The sequence below is a fragment of the Archocentrus centrarchus genome, chromosome 22 (assembly GCF_007364275.1).
Source record: "Archocentrus centrarchus isolate MPI-CPG fArcCen1 chromosome 22, fArcCen1, whole genome shotgun sequence".
NCBI classification, from domain to species: Eukaryota; Metazoa; Chordata; class Actinopteri; order Cichliformes; family Cichlidae; genus Archocentrus; species Archocentrus centrarchus.
In genome coordinates, this window is record NC_044367.1 from 812,784 (window position 1) to 831,561 (window position 18,778).

Genomic DNA, 18,778 nt, shown 5'->3' on the forward strand with positions numbered 1-18,778 from the left:
TTCTTTCCCCATGTGTAAATTGCCAGCCTTAAACCTTGGTTAAACACATTCCCATTATTCATATGTGTGCTCTGACAGGAAAACTCCAAAGTTAACATTCCATTTTTATTCGTTTATTTATGTTGTGGCACAAATCATTAAATAAATTGAAAAGGATCAAACATGGTCAAAAACGGCAAAGAAGCAATCAACTGAATTTCAACAGCTTCTAGTGGGATCACGGCTTTGCAAAAGTCTCACCAATTATGCAATCAAGAGTATATTAATAATGCTGGTGTCAAGACAACCTGTTCTACTGTTTTCCCCCTTTATTGCAAGCTTATTATAGTTAAGGAAAACTGACATTGAAAAAGACATTTTTGGTAACTGAAATAAATAAAAACGATAATTAAAAGGAAAAAAAAAGAACTAAAACTGAATTGTGGATTTATAAAACTAACTAAAACAAACTGAAATGAGAAATAAGATAATCTTCATTTTCTTTTCAGTTTATTTAAAAGACTTGTGGATTGACATGAAATCCTGTTTCCGCTCTAGCAGTTTCGGCTGGGAGCATTATCCATAAGAGGAAGGAAAGACTGTGCAGAGGGACGTGACCAGGTTCTGGATTTGCCAGTATTCAGAGGGTCTGTGGTGGTCTCTGGATGCCGAATTCAGTGGAATTCTCAATGAAACGGTCCACTGGAAGGGCTCCTGCTGAGGTCTTCCTAAAACACAAAAGAGCAGCTTCTGACTACAGATTTCAGCATCAACGGTTACATAGAAAAACAAAGGGCTGGAATATATTATGCATTGTTTTTCTGGTATTTTAAACAGAAAACCAAGCTGGTTATCCCACAGAAGAATAAAAATTCAGGTTTCAAGCCTGAACAGAAGCTAAGCAGCAGGAAAATGCCAGCTTGGCTATTGAGGCAAACAGAAATGCAGATGGCATTGTGGGAACTTAACTGCAGCTACTAACAAAACAAGGCCGGACATCATTATGTCCTTTATGGGTTTTACTGAATGAAAGAAAGTGGCCACATCATGAAATTTTAGGACTGCTTTTTTGCATTTGTGCAATATTTCTAAAATTAGAAACATCCTTTCTCAGACGGATGCTGAAAAGCTAATTCATGCATTTATTACTTCTAGGCTGGACTATTGTAATTCATTATTATCAGGCTGTCCTAAAAGCTCCCTGAAAAGCCTTCAGCTGATCCAAAATGCTGCAGCTAGAGTACTGACAGGGACTAGAAAGAGAGAGCAGATTTCTCCCATTTTGGCTTCTCTTCATTGGCTCCCTGTTAAATCTAGAATAGAATTTAAAATTCTTCTCCTCACCTACAAGGTCTTGAATAATCAGGCCCCATCTTATCTCAAAGACCTCATAGTACCGTATCACCCCAACAGAGCACTTCGCTCTCAGACTGCTGGCTTACTTGTGGTTCCTAGGATACTTAAGAGTAGAATGGGAGGCAGAGCCTTCAGCTTTCAGGCCCCTCTTCTGTGGAACCAGCTTCCAGCTTGGATTCAGGAGACAGACACCCTCTCTATTTTTAAGATTAGGCTTAAAATATCCTTTATGATAAAGCTTATAGTTAGGGCTGGATCAGGTGACCCTGAACCATCCCTTAGTTATGCAGCTATAGGCCTAGACTGCTGGGGGGGGGTTCCCATAATGAACTGTTTCTTTTCAATCACCTTATTTAATTTGTTTATACTCCACTCTGCATTTAATCATTAATTGTTATTAATCTCTGTCTCTTTCCCCTCAGCCCCCCCTCAGCAGATGACCCCCCCTCCCTGAGCCTGGTTCTGCTGGAGGTTTCTTCCTGTTAAAAGGGAGTTTTTCCTTCCCACTGTCACCAAGTGCTGCTCATAGGGGGTCGTTTTGACTGTTGGGTTTTCTCTGTATTATTGTAGGGTCTTTACCCACAATACAAAGCGCATTGAGGCGACTGTTTGTTGTGATTTGGCGCTAAATAAATAAAATTGAATTGAATAAAATTGAATTAAAAAGGCCCATCAAGGCCAAACTGTTATACTCTCTTGTTGTTTCCTGTCCTACTCACTCATCTCTTTTAATTGGGACATATCACACATTTTTAAATGACTATGCATATGTGGTATGGCTGGATTTAGAAAACAAGCACATTAATTCAACAAGCCTACTGTGTTATATGACAATACATGCAGCATAATAAAGCTTGGGACTGCAGACTCAATTTTCTCAATACTTTTCAGTTGGGGCACTTCATACATTAAGTGACTTAACACCCTGATTATGCAGGTCACATTTACATATTTGGTATTGATGGATTCAGCACAACCTCACCTTTCCAACAAGCCATCATATGTGTTTCTATGACAATCCTCGGCAAAGCAATTGCAAAGTAAATGAAAATATTTTGCAAAAATATTTTTTTTCCATGTTCGCCTATTTTAGGTATGTGTTCCAAGGTCTCTGTCTACCCCATACTTTAAGATATTCACATCCAGTTTTTTCTAGTGGGTAAAGCAAAATCCTGACTACATACATGCCTATTTTGAAAGCTCTCAGGCCTTGTGTTATTAATATACATCAGTTTTTGTGGGTTAACCCCCATGCGGACAGACTGTATTTGGGCTCTTTTTTAGTTTTGGGGTATATAACAATATCTATCAATTTAACCATCTTGGCAGTAAAATATTTTTGGCCAAGAATCCATTTCATATAGTGGAGACCTCAGAGATAAGGAAAAATGTGGTTGGGTTTAGTTCTACCTCTGGTAGGGGTATGTCAAAAAATTTGGGGGCATTGTCACTAGCCTATAATGTTGTTCTGCTTCGTTCTAACCTGCTGCTGAGTCTCAGTCACAGACACACACCTGTTCACACCTGTTCAGTCACTGTGATCTGCGACAGACTGAAGTGATCTCCACGCCTGCTCCATCAGGCTGTGGGAGAGGAAGCTTCCATGTGTTTAAAGCCTCAGCTTAGAAACCAGCAGCAGCACTGAGAGCGACTCAGGCTCAGTTTCTGCAGCATTTAGCGCTCAGATTATTTTACTGTTAGATTTTTATGTTGTTTACAGATTTTAATTTGATGTCCCTGCAGCAGGCGGCACTCGTAGGGATCATTTTCTGTGGAAGAGTCATGTGACCTGTGAAACACCTTTTAGATTGGTCAGATGGTGCCAGCACATGTAGGTGAAATGCTGGGTTACCTCAGAGCTGATAACCAGCTTATCCTGATCACTAATGTTGGGCTAACTGAATCCAGATGACAGAAAGAGACTCTGGGTACGCTCAAGGAGCTTCAAGTGGACACTGGAGGAGGAACAATAAAGTTTTATTTGTCTGTATGAACATGTAAAAAAACAAATAAGGTTAGAGTGAAGCAGGTGGAGGTCAGTCAGGGTGGAGGTGCAGACAGGTGAGCTGAAGGGGAGGAGTCAGTCTGGTCAGGAAGTCTCTGTCTCCTCGCGTGAACTTCCTCACCTCTGAAACACACACAGAGAGAAACAATAAAAAAATAATATACAAAGAAACAAACAGACTCTGTGTGTTTGTGTGTGTGTGTTACCCTGGGGTCTCCGGTTGGTGTGTTTCCTGCAGGTGAGGCTGAGCGGCCGATTCATGACATCACTGCTGCACACACACAACAGGAAGTGGAGGAGGAAGTCATCAGAATCACCATCACACACCTGAGAGATTAAAGGAGCATCAGTCAGTAAACCTCTGTGATACTGCTGAGGTCAGGTGAGTATCGGGGAGGGGGTGTCTCAGAGCATGGAGGAGATTCCAGGAGACAGGCAGTTACTCTAGGAGAGCTGGACAGCACCGTAGAAGGTCCTTAACCCATCAGCAGGACCAGGATCTGCTCCTTTGAGCAGGAGGAACAGGATGAGCTACAAAATGGCCTCCAGCAACAGCTGGTGTGAATGTCTCTGACCAACAATCAGATACAGACTTCCTGAGGGGAGCCTGAGGACCCAACGCCCTCTAGTGGGCACTGTGCTCACTGTGGCGCCTGATTGGCATTTACCATAGAATACCAGAACTGGCACCACTGGTGCTCTGTGGTTTACACAGATAGGAGCAGGTTCACCCTGAGCACATGTGACAGATGAAAAAGGGTCTGGAGAAGCCGTGGAGAACGTTAGTGATGGTCTTGGAAAGTATATCCATGGAGAGACACACAGACCTGTACAGGCTAGGAAACACCACCCTAACCACCTGTGGGTGCAGGGTCCCCTTGGACAGCAGGTTCCAGGTTAGGAGGTCCTGGGATGTGAGCAGCCCTCAGTGAAAACAGGTGAATGCTGCTACACATGATCAGTCTGAGAGCCAATACCTGCAAAGGATGGGAGCGGACCCCGCCCTGTCTGTTGGTGGTGTCTGTTCTGATCTAAACATGGCGGCACAGAGGGGGGAGGAGCTTCAGAGCCACAAAAGCTGCAACGCTCACACTGACAGCTCCTTCATAATCATGTTAACATGATGTAACATTATAGAGACAGGTAAATGTATACACCTGAGAGACACAGGAAGTGGTACTGACCTGGCTCTGCCCGCGAGGGTAGACTCTGACGTGACCTCTGACCCGGAGTGCTCTCTGAAGCCCCTCCCACTGAGCATCAGTCAATCCCATCAGAGGACGAACCAGCGCACCTGAGAACCACACATGAGCCTCACCTGTCCCATCATCAATCACCAGCCTGATCAATGAGCGGATGAATACGATCAGTTTGACCATCAGAGAGGACAGCTGTTAGTTTTTCCATGTTACTGAGACCTGATTAATTAAGTTGATTAATGTGTATCAGAAATCAATCAGCAGGTGAGTTTAAGAGGAACACGTTCTTACTTTGCTTTGGACTGAAAGACAGACGAGGTCGAACGACACTGAGAGCTGCTGCAGGCCTGACAGAGAGAGAGAGGCCAACAGGTAAATGCACTCACCTGAGAGAGCACGTCAGAGATAACCTACACCTACCAACAGGTAACTATACTCACCTACACACACACACACACACACACACACACACATACACACACACACGCACACACACGCTAACCGACAGGTAAATATATGCAGTGCTGTCAAACAGGATTTACCCCCTTCCTGACCCCTTTTTTCCATATTTGTTACACATCTCATCATCTTCATGTCTGAGTAAATACAGAATGCAGTTTTTAAATGATTTCATTTATTAAAAAAAAAACAGCTTTCCTAACCTACCTGAGCCTGTGTGAAAAAGTAACTGCCCCCCTGTTAAATCATGAATGAACTGTGATTAACCAGAGTTCAGTCTCACTGCCACAGCCAGACCTGATCACTGCAGACCTGCTGAAGCAGATGCTGTCTGACAAAGTGAAGCAGGTTAAAGGATACCAAGAAGTGGGCAAAAAAGGCCTCCATGGGAGAGCTCCAAGGAGAAAACTACTGCTGACCAACAAGAACACAAAGGCTCGTCTCACATCTGCCAACAAACATCTGGATGATCCCCGAGACTTCTGGGAAAATATTCTGTGGACTGACGAGACAGAAACTGAACTTCTGGAAGCTCTGAGTCCCGTTACGTCTGCAGAAACTAACAGAGGGTTCCATAAAAACATGGTGGTGGTAGTGTGATGGTCTGGGCCTGCTTTGCTGTCACTGATGGAACCATGAATTCTGCTCTCCAACAGAAAATCCTGAAGGAGAACGTCCAGCCATCGGCTCAAGGGCACTCAGGCTATGCAGCAGTGATCAGAAACACAGCAGCAAGCCCACCTCTGATTGGCTCAAATAAACAAAATGAAGGTTTTGAGGCGGCCAAGTTAAAGTGTGGACTTAAATCAGACTGAGAGGCTTTGACCTTAAACAGGCCGTTCATGCTGGTTAGGAGGCAGTTACCTGTTCACACAGCGCAGGTAGGTTTGGAAGGGGGCAAATACTTTTTCACAGCACTTTACACTAAAACTAAAAGGTAAATACACCTGAGAGAGAGGAAGAGCATAAAGAACTACAGCTACATACATTCAAGAATTAAAACAGCTTTATTTAAACTCTGCTCGCGCACAGAAAAACAGAAAATATACAGAACTCATAGAAACAAGTGTAAAGAACATGTGTACAGTGTGTATTTTAGAGAGTATCTGTGTGTACAGTGTATTTTATGCAGTACCTGTCTGTACACACTGCCACACAGCGAACAGCTCCACTGAAGCTGCAGGAACAAGCAACACACCACATGACCTTTGACCTGTCCCACAGTGCAACTCTGCTCGCTGCTGAGAGCCCACTGGCCCAGGTGCATGATGGGAGCAGGTGGAGGGCAGGCTGAGCTGGTACAAACAAAAAAACAAACAAATAAATAAACAAACAACAACACAAACACATGAATCAGACTTGAGCTGACCTGTGAACTCACCTCGTATCTCCCAGGGAGACGACAGTTATGGAGCTGACAGGTAAGTACGTGAAGTACACACTTCCTGTCCTGAAACACACACACACACAGGTAATCTGTACAGGTATGATACACTGAGCCCAAACCAATCATGGAGTTCTAAAGGCTCACTGAGCCGTCTGGAGCTTAAAGTCAGGGTTTTACACCTGCTAAATCACCATGGTAACTGATGCTGAGCACCTCACCTGGTTGAGAGCAGGTTATGTTCAGGGTTTCAGTTTAAAATCAGCTGGAAGCTCTCACCGACTTATTTCCAGGATGCTCTCAGTGTGTTTGATGTGTGCAGCCTGCAGCGTTTAAGCCGTCTGAACTGGTTTGGTTTGGTTTGTTTGTGCAGGTGTGAACACGGTAATCACACTCAGGTGTGGACCAATCAAATGCACCAAGACCCTCTGGAGGAGGCGGTCTTAGTCCAGTTCCAAATAAACTCCAGAGCAGTTTGTTTATGGAATGAAGGTGATCCCACCTTGATCCGACCCAACTACCAGGTGTACGCTACAACACCTGAGCTTCCTGTAACCATGGAGATGAGTGAAGGTCAGTACGGGCGAGTAACCAGCCGTGAAACGGGCGTAAATCCTTCATGTTCTCCAGTATTCCTGAACACAGCACCCTCTTCCTGTAGTTACTTTTGCTGCCCCCCCTCCTTGCTGACCTGACCAATAGGCAGACTGAACATGCTCACCTGATCTGTAATGACACATTTATTTGGTGCTCACCTGGATTTTTCTCTGTCTGAAAGAAACTACAGTAAAAAGCTACAAGGTCACAAACTCATCAGCCTATTGAGAGCAGAGGAAATGAACTGTAGGTGTGAAAATGTATAAATGTTGTTCTACTCGATTCTACTGGAGTCTACTTTACTCTGCTGGAAACAGACACACACCACAAATACCTGTTAGTCACTTTGATCTGCACACAGACTGAGGTGGAAGTAAGAAAGTACAAAGATGCTTGTGTACTTGGTGACAGCTTTAACTTTTACTCTGCTATGACTGATCCAGCTAATGCAAAGAAAGCCTGGCTTTGTTGAACCTCCTTCACAGTCACAGACCTCAGGTCAGATTCATGTTAGCAGCAGCAGACCCCCCTAAAGGCTGCAGCTCTGTCACATCCAGCTGTTAATAAAGATTTGAATCAACTCTGAATCACAACCTCTGAACCACCACAGCTACAGGTGAGCCTCTAACCACGCCCCTCAGTTACATCATCACAGGTGGGTTCATACCTGGGTGTTAGCGGCGATGAGTCTGTAGAAAGATCCAGGCTGGAGGACAGGAAACCATCGAGCGCAGACACCTGAGAACACCAGCACCACCTACACACACACGTAACCATGTATCCAGGTGAGTTCAGGTAAATCATAGAACCCACACAGCTGTGCCTCTCACCTTCTCCTCCCCCGCGAGCCGTACGCCTATACACGTCACCATGACAACCAACGTGCACAAGTTCTGTCTGACGTCAGCAGCATTCTAGACTTGTGTGCTTTGGAGATCAAAGCAGCATTTCCGCCTTTGAATGTTAAAAACCTCGAAGTACGCCCCAGGATTTTCATACACTGGAGAACATTTCTCGAAACCAGAGAGCACAGAAATGGCGTCCAAACCCAAAACCAAACCCAAAGCTGAAAAAACAACTAAAGAACTGGAAGCAAAGAAAAGAAAAGAAGAGCTTAATAATGAAAAAGATAATTACGAGAAACAGCAAAAAGAATATGAGAAGCAATTAGCTGCAATCAGCAGTGCAGCAGCTCAAGAAAAGGCCGAATTACAACAATCTCACGAACGGGAACTGGAAACAGTGAGATCTGAGACTCGTGCTGCTCAGAGTGAAATCAAACAGGTCACAGACAATTGTTATGAGACCATCAACAACCTCAAGAAAAAACTTGAAGATGTTGAAAAAAGATATCAAATGCAGGTCCAAAACTGACGAAACAATGCCAGGATTCAGCTAAAATAATCAGCGAAAAAGACGATATGATTGAAAGTCTTAAAAACAAACTACAAGAGAAGGAAGACATCATTAAAAACCAAGAAGCTGCTCGGGTCTCCGAGCTTAAACAAATTAGGAACCAAGCCGCTGAGAGAGAAGCAGAGCTCAGGTATTTGTTAAAAAGCGAAGTCCAGGAAAACAAGAAGAGCAAAGCAACAAACGAAAAGCTTCATATTCAATTGGAAGCCGAGAAGGAAAAAAATAACGTGCTATCCGATGACTACCAGATACGTGTTTATGAATTGCTTGATTTAAATAATGAGCATACTTCACTAAATGAGACAATCAAGCACCAACAGCGAAACAACACAATGCTGAAAGAAAGACTCCGTCTGTCCAAAGTGGAGTCAGAGCGGTACAAAGAGGATCTGGCTCTCTGCATGGAAGACTTTGAAAAGGCTTTCCCTCACGGATCTCACAACAGAGACCCGGCCTTCAGACAGTTCCGGGCCAGGTTAATGGCCATGAAAAAGAAATATGTACAAGGTGTACCCTTGAGCCAATCTGAAAAGGAGGCATTTGAAATTCGAGGAGAATATTTAGCATCAAAATTAAAACAACGCGAGCAAAGAATTGAGGGATTATTAAAGGAGGTTGAAAAGCTGAAAAGGAACATCGCTGCAGATCGCAGGAAGTATATAGTGTCTCTAACCGCAGCAAAAACTTGCACTTGTGAATGGCGACATTCTTTGCTTGAAGAAGAACAAAAGCAAGAGATCGGTCGTCTGAAAGGTCAAGTAAAGGAGCTTGAGTTAGAACTGAAAAAAGAAAGGGAGAGGCAACGTCAACGTGAGACACAGAGAACATCTGCGCCTCAACCTGAAACTGTAGTGCCGAAAACTGGTCCAGGCACTGTCAAACGCTATCAGCCTTTACGGGTTTTACCTCCTATAAGAAGACGATCTTCTTAGCAGCGTGGCTGTAAAGAAAATGTAGTATTTATTCATACAAATGTATATCTATGTAAACTGAACTGTTGGCTGACATGTACAGTGGCGGCTGGTGCTAAAAAAACTGAGGGGGGCGCACACAAACAAACAAATGAAAAACAAACAAAACAAATCTTAAAAAAATAGCACTATATGAACATGAATTTTGCCCTCCTTTCCTTCTGCCCTGCAAATTTCTCAATTACATTCTTGTTAAAGTCAGTCATCTCTGTGACTAGTCTTTTCTCCATTGACAACATGGCCAATGCATTCAGCCTGTCCTGAGTCATTGAGTTTCTCAGAAAAGTCTTGATTCTTTTCAGAGTTGAAAAGCACCTTTCAGCTTCTGCTGTGGTCATGGGTGTGGTGATGAGGATCTTCAAGAGCGTGACAGTTTCTGAAAAGACTTCTTCTAGATTGTTTTCCATAAACAGCTGGAGTAGGCCCACAGCACCACAACAGGCTTTGAACTCTTCCTTGCTGTAGATGAGAGTAAGCTCTGTCTTCAGCTTACCTCGTTGAGCACTGGATAGGCTTTTAAGGTGTTGCTCAGTGCATCTTCAGGAAATGCTGTGTTGTATTGTTCAAATCTGTCCCCCTGCAGGAGTGTGGCACTAACAAGGTGGTTTGTGAAAGAAAAGCGCTCCCTGGTGTGTCCCAGTATGATATCACAGACCTTAAGAGAGAAGGACAAACATGAAGATTATGATTTTATAATCACATTTTTCATTCTAAATATGAAATGTTATTTTGTCCTTTCTATTAAGTCATAGAAAGAAGGAACACATTTTATTTATAAACTTACTGATTTTAATAACATTTGCTGCCATTTTTTAAGGCTGTGTTATGAAATGTGTTACAGCATTTTTGTGGGACAAGATTATACAAAATTCAGTAACCAAATGTTTTATTCCCCATTACCCATAAACTTCAGTACAACTTAAATAATAAAATATCTTGCTGACAAACATTACATCAACATACCTACACAGCATAGACACAACTAAAGGTATTTCTAACTACAACGCACATCTTCCTAATATATTAAATAACACTACTATAAACCAGTGTAACAGTAATTTTCTGACGCTTCTTCACTGGCTGACTACTACTGTACTGTCCTGCCCCAACGCCTTGCCAGGGTCGACAGCTGGTTAACTCCTCTCCAACAAACCACACAAATGACAGGTTCCAGTTAACTCTTTATGGTAAGTTGAAGTAGGGTAAAACTGTGAAACAAAATACAATACCATTCAGAGGGCGGTTTGACAGTGCTATAGAAAATAGCTTAGAAGCTAGATTAGCTTAACCAACAAATAACAAATATAGAACTCTACTAAAGGTTAGCAGGGCTCTAAACTAGGTGGATTAACATTTATCTTGTTTTATATGCATATAATTAATACATCATACCGACGATGCCTTCAAGGGCTGACTTGAGACTCAACAGACAGAAATCGCGCATCAAGCTTGTTTTCCCGCACAACAATGTCCACTGCTCATGACGTCATCAGTCGATGCCGCAAGCATAAAAACACTACCCTTGTTCCCCAGTAGATGGCAGCAAAGGAACATGAAAAACTTATAAACACCAAATTTCTCAGCAAAGACAACAGGAAGACAACATCAAACAGAACACTCCCCGCCTGATACCCAGGGGGTTTCACACTTTTCTTTCCTTTACCTACGTTATGTTAAACATCAAAATAGGCTCAGTTATGCGTTCATTTAACCTTAAGAAACCTTCTCTTTACTTAACACTTGAAACATTGCACACTTATTAATCTGGGGAAATCAGCAGGACCAGTTCATTAACAGGTCTGAGAAGCAGTTTGGTTCCGTCCTTCCTGACGATTCTCAGCTGAACCTTGCGTACTCGTCCATCTTTGCTGGGGTACACCTCTGTGATGATGCCAAGAGGCCAGTCATTCCTTTTGCAGTGAATGTCCTTGAGAAGCACTACACTTCCTTCTTTGAGATTGGGGTGGTCGGATGACCACTTCCTGCGGGGCTGTAGTGTCGCCAGGTACTGCTTGCGCCACCTGTCCCAGAAAGTGTTAGACAGGCTTTGAACTCTGCGCCACTGCTGCTTGTGTAAGTCCTTGTGGTCAGACTCGCCAGCTGGAGGTGGGCAGGGGCCTACCTTTTGAGTCAGCAGTGATGCGGGTGTGAGGATAAAAGGATCTGTTGGGTCAGTAGACCCAGGCACAAGTGGGCGGTTATTCACAATGGCCGTGACCTCAGCCAAAAGGGTTGTGAGCACCTCGTGTGTGAGCTTAGATCTTATTTGCATGAGCATTGAATCCAAGATGCGGCGTGTGACACCGATCATTCTTTCCCACACCCCTCCCATATGAGAGGAGTGTGGGGCATTGAAGGTCCAACTGCAGCCCCGCTCAGAGAGGAATCTCTCCAGTGTCTTCTCATCAGCATTTGAAGGGATTTTGAGGTCTTTAGAGGCGCAGATGAAATTTGTGCCCCTGTCTGAGCGGAGGTGTTTCACTGGCCCCCGTATGGCCTGGAACCTTCTGAGTGCATTAATGAAGCTGGATGAATCTAAAGACTCGATGACCTCGATGTGAATGGCTCTGACAGATAAGCAAGTAAAGAGAACTGCCCACCTCTTGCTCTCAGCGTGTCCTCCCCTTGTGCGACGTGCAGCAACAGCCCAGGGCCCGAACACGTCCATGCCAACATTAGTAAAAGGTGGCTCAGTGCTGAGTCTGTCGGGTGGCAGGTCAGCCATCTTTTGAAATTCACATTTTCCTCTGAGTTTGCGGCAGACAAAGCATTCAAAAATTACTTTGTTTACGACTCTTTTGGCACCCAGTATCCAATAGCCAGCAGATCGGATGGCGCCCTCAGTAAAGTGGCGTCCTTGGTGTTGTGACTGTTCATGAAAGTGACGCACAATGAGGGTGGCTACATGGTGACCTCCAGGCAAGATCAGCGGTCTCTTCTCACTGGGTTCTAGATCGGCAGCTGTGAGACGTCCTCCGACTCTCAGCAAGCCTGCTTGGTCAAGAAAGGGATCCAGGGACCAGAGAAGACTGCCCTTTGGAATGTTTGTGTTGGATGAGAGGCACTCTAGTTCTCTCTCAAAGGTCTCCTGCTGGACTGTTCTAATGATGACTGTTGTGCTCTGGTTGAGAACATCCACTGTTGCAGGTGTGCAGCAAGGATGCCATCCCTGACACTGTTCGCTATTCTTGTCTTTCCTGAAACACTTAACGCCCACCAGGCTGTTGTTGAGATCTGGTCCGGTTAGGAGCACTTGGTTTAGAGACAGGCCATTGTGCTGTGCGCTGGAGTCAAACACGACTCTTATCTGAGAAGGCTTTTTCGGGTGATAAACTCCAAAGCACGGTAGGTACCAGTGTTCCTCTCCGGGTTTCAGTAGGGGAGCTTCTTCCGCGTGCCCGCTCTGAAAGATCCTTTCCATGAACGTAATGAACTGCTGTTTCATTTCAGGTCTCCTTTTGAATGAGCGCTGCAGCGAATTGAGGCGTTCCAGCGCCTGGGCACGGTTGTTGGGCAGCCGTGGGCGGGGAGCTCTGAAAGGAAGAGGAGCCACCCAGCTGTTTCCCTCGTCCTTGTAGACTCCATGGTCCATGATGCTCAGAAACTGCATGTCCTCAATGGACGGTGCCTCTGTGTCATCATCCTTTGTTGTCTGAAACGCATCACTGTCCAAAGTGTTCCGTATTGCCTTTGCATGACTGCCTCCATGCAGGATGAAGTGTGAGAAGGGTTCAGTGACACAGTATCTCTCCTTCACCGTGTAGCTGTTTGGGCATGGCTGAAAGAGAGAAGGGCGTCCGTTTCTCAGCACATTGGTGTAGTAGGAGTGGACAAGCGGCGGCTTGTGCATGTCCCCAATACACACATCACCCACAATCACCCAACCCAGATCCAGTTTTTGGGCGTAGGGTGCATTGTGTGGGCCGTTCACCTGTCTTCTCACCTTGTGGGCTCTGATTATGTCCCTGCCCAACAACAGCAAAATGGGGGCTTGTGGGTCGAGATTGGGGATGTGCTTTGCGAGATGTCTCAAATGGGTGTGGCTGGAGGCGACCTCGGGTGAGGGAATTTCCCTCCGATTGTTTGGGATTTCGTTGCATTCAATCAATGGTGGCAGTGACAGCACAATGCTGCCATCCACAGGTTCCACCATGAAGCCACATGCCTGTCTACCTTCAGTCTCTATTGTTCCTGCACATGTTTTCAGGGAGTATGGTGAGGGCTGTCCTGAAATATTGAAAATACTGAAAAACTCTGTTCGTACAAGTGATCGGTTACTTTGATCATCTAAGATGGCATACATACGGACTGCAGCATAAGAGTGGTTGGCTGGGTATACCTTTACCAGACATATTTTCGAACAGGAGCGCCCTGAGATGTCCTTTCCACACACCTTGGTGCATGTGGCCGAGACAGGAGTCTCCCCGCCATTCTCAGGTGCAGGGTTCTCTGAGCTGCTGCCTTTCAGTGCTGGGCCAGGGTGTAGCGCTGCAACATGCATGTTGCTTCCACATTCTGTGCAGCTTACCTCATCGTTGCAGTTTCTTGCCAAATGTATGGCTTTGCAGCACTTGTAGCACACTCCATGTTTCTTTAAGAGTGCCTTTCTTTCCTCTATGGGCTTATCTCTAAATCCACGGCATTTGTGGAGAGGGTGGGGCTTGTTGTGCAAGAGACAACGTTTCGCTGGGTCCTCTCTGCTGGTGGACTTACTTGCAGATGGGGAGTCAGAAGGTGTTAGTGAGGTATCAGGAGACACTCCTGTCTTGAGAACAGCTACTGCCCTCTGGCTCTCTAACTTTGATGCAGGCTTGTGATAACCAGACTGTTCGTTGCTGGATGCTGCCAGCATGAAGCCAGGATCATTTCGCATCCTTGCCTGCAGGCACACAAAGTTCACAAAGAAGCTGAATGGGGGATAGGTGACCCTATGTTGTTCCTTATAATTAAAACCTAATGTGAGCCACTTCTCTTGCAGGTAGAATGGCAGTTTCTGCACAATAGGGTTAATCCCGCGGGGTGTGTCTAGATAACTGAGGCCGAACAGGTCCCCATCAGCCTTTGCTGCCTGTATTTCCATCAGTAAGTCCCCCAGCTCTCTTAGTTTGAGCTCATTCTTGTTCTGCACTTTGGGAAAGCTTTCCAGCCTTTTGAACAAGGAGTTTTCAATTACCTCAGGTGCACCATAGTACTCATTGAGCCGATTCCATACAGCCCTGAGTCCATGTTCTGGGTGATTCACGTGAACAGTTCTTATGCGTCTAGCATGTTCGGATGAGTCCTTGCCTAACCATTTTACAAGAAGGTCAAGCTGCTCACTAGCTGAGAGGCTGAGGTCTCTGATAGAATTCATAAACGATGCTTTCCAAGCTCTAAAGCATTCAGGACGGTCATTAAACTGCACAAGCCCAGTGGAGATAAGCTCACGCCGGGCCATAAATCTGACAAGGTCTGATATTCCTCTGTTTTCATCAAACTGAGCATGTACAGGGCTTCTTTGTTGGTGAGCAACACTGGGTAGTAAGTGGGAATTGTCTAATGGTTGGTTATATGCAGTGTCACTGTAGTCATTTCCTAAAGGCTTCTGCATTATTTCAGGGCGAGGTGTCGTTTTAGGCACATAGTCAGTGTGCTGTGATTGTGGCATTATGTGGTTCTGCTGATGGGGTAATTCACTTGCGGTGTGGTAAGAGGCAATGGGATGGGCATATTCAGGGGTCTGAATGTCTGGGATGCTGGCGGGAGTGCTTTCTAATAGCTCTGCTGGAGAGTATTTATCTGCTCCCTCAACATAGTCCTTTGTGCGTACCTTTGAATTCTCGGTTGGCACATCAATGTCGCTGAAAACCTGCTTGAATTCTTCTTGCACTGCTGCCTCTAGGACGTCTGCTTTGGCCGCTGTAGCTGCAGCTTGTTTTTCGAGGCGGACTCTATTCAGTGTCATTTCCAAACGCTTATTTTCTAATTCCAATTCTGCTTGCTTTAATTTCAGTTCATTCTCTTTTGCAGCAAATGCCACTTCAGTCCTTGCAGCCTCTGCTTCTGCCCGCGCCTGAGCAGCAGCTAACTTGCTAGCAGAGGAGCTTGAAGACCTTTTAGATGAGCAGGCTGCATCTGATCTGGTTTTTATGGATCGTGTGGTCGAAGCTTTTTCCGACATCTTGACGCTGATTTTAATCGTACTTGCTTGAAAAGACAATCCAGTTACTGTGATTCTGTCAGGTCCGTCACTCACACGGTGTCGTTCTGTCCTCCAGTTGCGAAAATCAGCCCGCCAGAAGACGTCGTTTTACTGTACTGTCCTGCCCCAACGCCTTGCCAGGGTCGACAGCTGGTTAACTCCTCTCCAACAAACCACACAAATGACAGGTTCCAGTTAACTCTTTATGGTAAGTTGAAGTAGGGTAAAACTGTGAAACAAAATACAATTCCATTCAGAGGGCGGTTTGACAGTGCTATAGAAAATAGCTTAGAAGCTAGATTAGCTTAACCAACAAATAACAAATATAGAACTCTACTAAAGGTTAGCAGGGCTCTAAACTAGGTGGATTAACATTTATCTTGTTTTATATGCATATAATTAATACATCATACCGACGATGCCTTCAAGGGCTGACTTGAGACTCAACAGACAGAAATCGCGCATCAAGCTTGTTTTCCCGCACAACAATGTCCACTGCTCATGACGTCATCAGTCGATGCCGCAAGCATAAAAACACTACCCTTGTTCCCCAGTAGATGGCAGCAAAGGAACATGAAAAACTTATAAACACCAAATTTCTCAGCAAAGACAACAGGAAGACAACATCAAACAGAACAACTACCTACACTGCTTTGTCCAACCATGGAGTGGAGAGAATTTCTGCCAAAGAGAAATACTTACAATATTATAATAATGAAGAAGAAGAAGAAAAAGAAAAATCAGCTATTTAAACAATTACCTGATCTTTTGAATGTCCTGCTGGAACTGTTGGATGCTCTCCTGGATACAGACTGAATCTATGACCTTCTTCTGGAGTTTGGCATAGAGAAGGTCCACATGAGGCATGATATGGTGGAAAAGTTGCAGAAAGAACTTAAAATCCTGATCCTCCAGTAGCATGGCAAATGCTCCAGCCTCTCTGACGGTAATGGGGTCAAAGTCACCAGAGTCTTGTATGCTTTGGAAACAGCGGATGAGGTTAGCCTTTTGATCCTCAGGAAGAATAGTTGCAAGATGTTCTTTTAGGGCTGTAGCAATGGAATCAGCTGTAGCCGACTGCAGAGGGATAAACTCAAAAAACCTTTCCTGCACAGTGTTTTTGGCATCGATATAGCGTAGTACAAGCACAAGCTGGCACTGCGTAGCAACATCCACAGTCTCGTCTGCCTGGATTGAAAGAAAATCACTGCTCTGTGCTTCTTTGATTATATGCTCCTTCAGAACAGAAAACATACAGTCCAGTAGCTCATTCTGCACAGTTTTCGAAGTTCCCTTAAACACAGTAGCATTCTCAAGGTGCTCTTTTAGTACTCCATCAAGAGAAGCAACAAAATCAACCAACCCACGAAAGATCCCGGGATTTTCAGAGCTCTTACTTTCGTCATGACCACGCAAGGCCAGCTCAAAGGCTCCACAAAACTTAACACAGTCTATTATTCTAGAAAGGATGTGCCGATTTTCTGTCACCTCTTCACTGTGCCTTCTAACAGCAATCCTGTAGCCTTCATCTAGCTGTTGAGCAATGCTAAGTTTCCCCCAAAAACTTAGCTTCATTGCATTGTCTAGGTGGCTGCGGCTGTTTTCGTGCCGTTTGCATTTTTCTGAAAGATGTTTTAAGTCTCTTACCCCAGTTGCTGTCCACATTGCCTCCGTGCCAGAACTTTGAAATAGCAAACACGGAAAGCAGTAAAAGGCATTGCTTACATCACATCCAGCTAGCCAACTCCGCTTGTCATAAGAAGAGCTGGAAAAAGCCCGCGTGTAGGATCGTCCACGATCACTTGCCTGCTGCTGAATTTGTAAATTGGGACGATCCGGTCCAAGCTCCTTTATCCTGTTTTTTTCTTCAAGTGAACGCTTTGTAAAAGCATTTTTTTGTAAAGACAAAACAGAATTTTCTCTCATTTTGAAACTACTCCACTTTGCAAACGTAAACGTGAATCGACCTAACGAACTGCAGCTGCGCTAATGAGTCGAATCGGGGATTGTCCAATCACACAATGTTTTAAAAAAAATTAGCCAGTACTGACACTCTACCAGTAATGACACAACAGAATGGGTGTGTCCGGGACGCAGAGCGCTGCGCCCTGTGGAAAATAAATAACCAATTAAAAGTCAGCCTCAGATCACCTGCTTGCCAAAAGTTGATGCGCCTACATACACTCTCATTAGAACGGCGCCCTGCACATAGGATAGGAAGTGTGCACAATGTGAGCAATTAAATAGAATTATGTATTTACTATTTTAATAAATTCTAACATGTCTATTGGACACACAGTATGAATAAATACATTTCTAAGTATTTTGCAGTTCAGAAATCATTTATTATCTAAACAATTTAAAGGGGGCGGTGCCCAAGCTCCCCCTACTGGCCAGCCGCCACTGCGCAAATGCAAAAAAGCAGTCCTAAAATTTCATGATGTGGCCACTTTCTTTCATTCAGTAAAACCCATAAAGGACATAATGATGTCCGGCCTTGTTTTGTTAGTAGCTGCAGTTAAGTTCCCACAATGCCATCTGCATTTCTGTTTGCCTCAATAGCCAAGCTGGCATTTTCCTGCTGCTTAGCTTCTGTTCAGGCTTGAAACCTGAATTTTTATTCTTCTGTGGGATAACCAGCTTGGTTTTCTGTTTAAAATACCAGAAAAACAATGCATAATATATTCCAGCCCTTTGTTTTTCTATGTAACCGTTGATGCTGAAATCTGTAGTCAGAAGCTGCTCTTTTGTGTTTTAGGAAGACCTCAGCAGGAGCCCTTCCAGTGGACCGTTTCATTGAGAATTCCACTGAATTCGGCATCCAGAGACCACCACAGACCCTCTGAATACTGGCAAATCCAGAACCTGGTCACGTCCCTCTGCACAGTCTTTCCTTCCTCTTATGGATAATGCTCCCAGCCGAAACTGCTAGAGCGGAAACAGGATTTCATGTCAATCCACAAGTCTTTTAAATAAACTGAAAAGAAAATGAAGATTATCTTATTTCTCATTTCAGTTTGTTTTAGTTAGTTTTATAAATCCACAATTCAGTTTTAGTTCTTTTTTTTCCTTTTAATTATCGTTTTTATTTATTTCAGTTACCAAAAATGTCTTTTTCAATGTCAGTTTTCCTTAACTATAATAAGCTTGCAATAAAGGGGGAAAACAGTAGAACAGGTTGTCTTGACACCAGCATTATTAATATACTCTTGATTGCATAATTGGTGAGAC

At 44.3% G+C, this 18,778-nt stretch overlaps 1 protein-coding gene across 5 annotated transcripts; it reads right to left on the reverse strand.

Annotated features, from left to right (window-relative positions):
* Positions 1-3,301: 3,301 nt before the first annotated feature.
* LOC115772910 (CST complex subunit CTC1-like) lies at positions 3,302-17,658 on the reverse strand. Of its 5 annotated transcripts, XM_030719357.1 has the most exons (9): positions 16,308-16,445; positions 9,682-10,021; positions 7,647-7,736; positions 6,380-6,448; positions 6,134-6,293; positions 4,831-4,886; positions 4,525-4,681; positions 3,547-3,667; positions 3,302-3,463 (listed from the first exon to the last, which is right to left on the reverse strand). In XM_030719357.1, exons 2-9 carry the CDS (start codon positions 9,771-9,773, stop codon positions 3,372-3,374), a joined length of 837 nt encoding a protein of 278 aa, XP_030575217.1. In that variant the 5' UTR covers positions 9,774-10,021; positions 16,308-16,445; the 3' UTR covers positions 3,302-3,371. The 5 variants fall into 5 exon arrangements, 4 of the variants coding, with proteins under 4 accessions (XP_030575217.1, XP_030575218.1, XP_030575215.1 ...); XM_030719358.1 differs by lacking the exon at positions 16,308-16,445 and having other exon boundaries at positions 9,302-9,832; XM_030719355.1 differs by lacking the exons at positions 3,302-3,463; positions 3,547-3,667 and adding an exon at positions 16,195-16,228 and having other exon boundaries at positions 4,534-4,681; positions 9,860-10,021; positions 16,308-17,646.
* Positions 17,659-18,778: the final 1,120 nt, after the last annotated feature.

Coding starts and splice junctions, on each gene's coding strand:
- LOC115772910 (XM_030719355.1), bottom strand. CDS start 17,473: ATGAGAGAAAATTCTGTTTTGTCTTTACAAAAAAATGCTTTTACAAAG. Junction 16,229..16,307: donor CAGGACATTCAAAAGATCAG/GTAATTGTTTAA, acceptor TCTCTTTGGCAG/AAATTCTCTCCACTCCATGG. Junction 6,449..7,646: donor TCATCGCCGCTAACACCCAG/GTATGAACCCAC, acceptor TGTGTGTTTCAG/GACAGGAAGTGTGTACTTCA.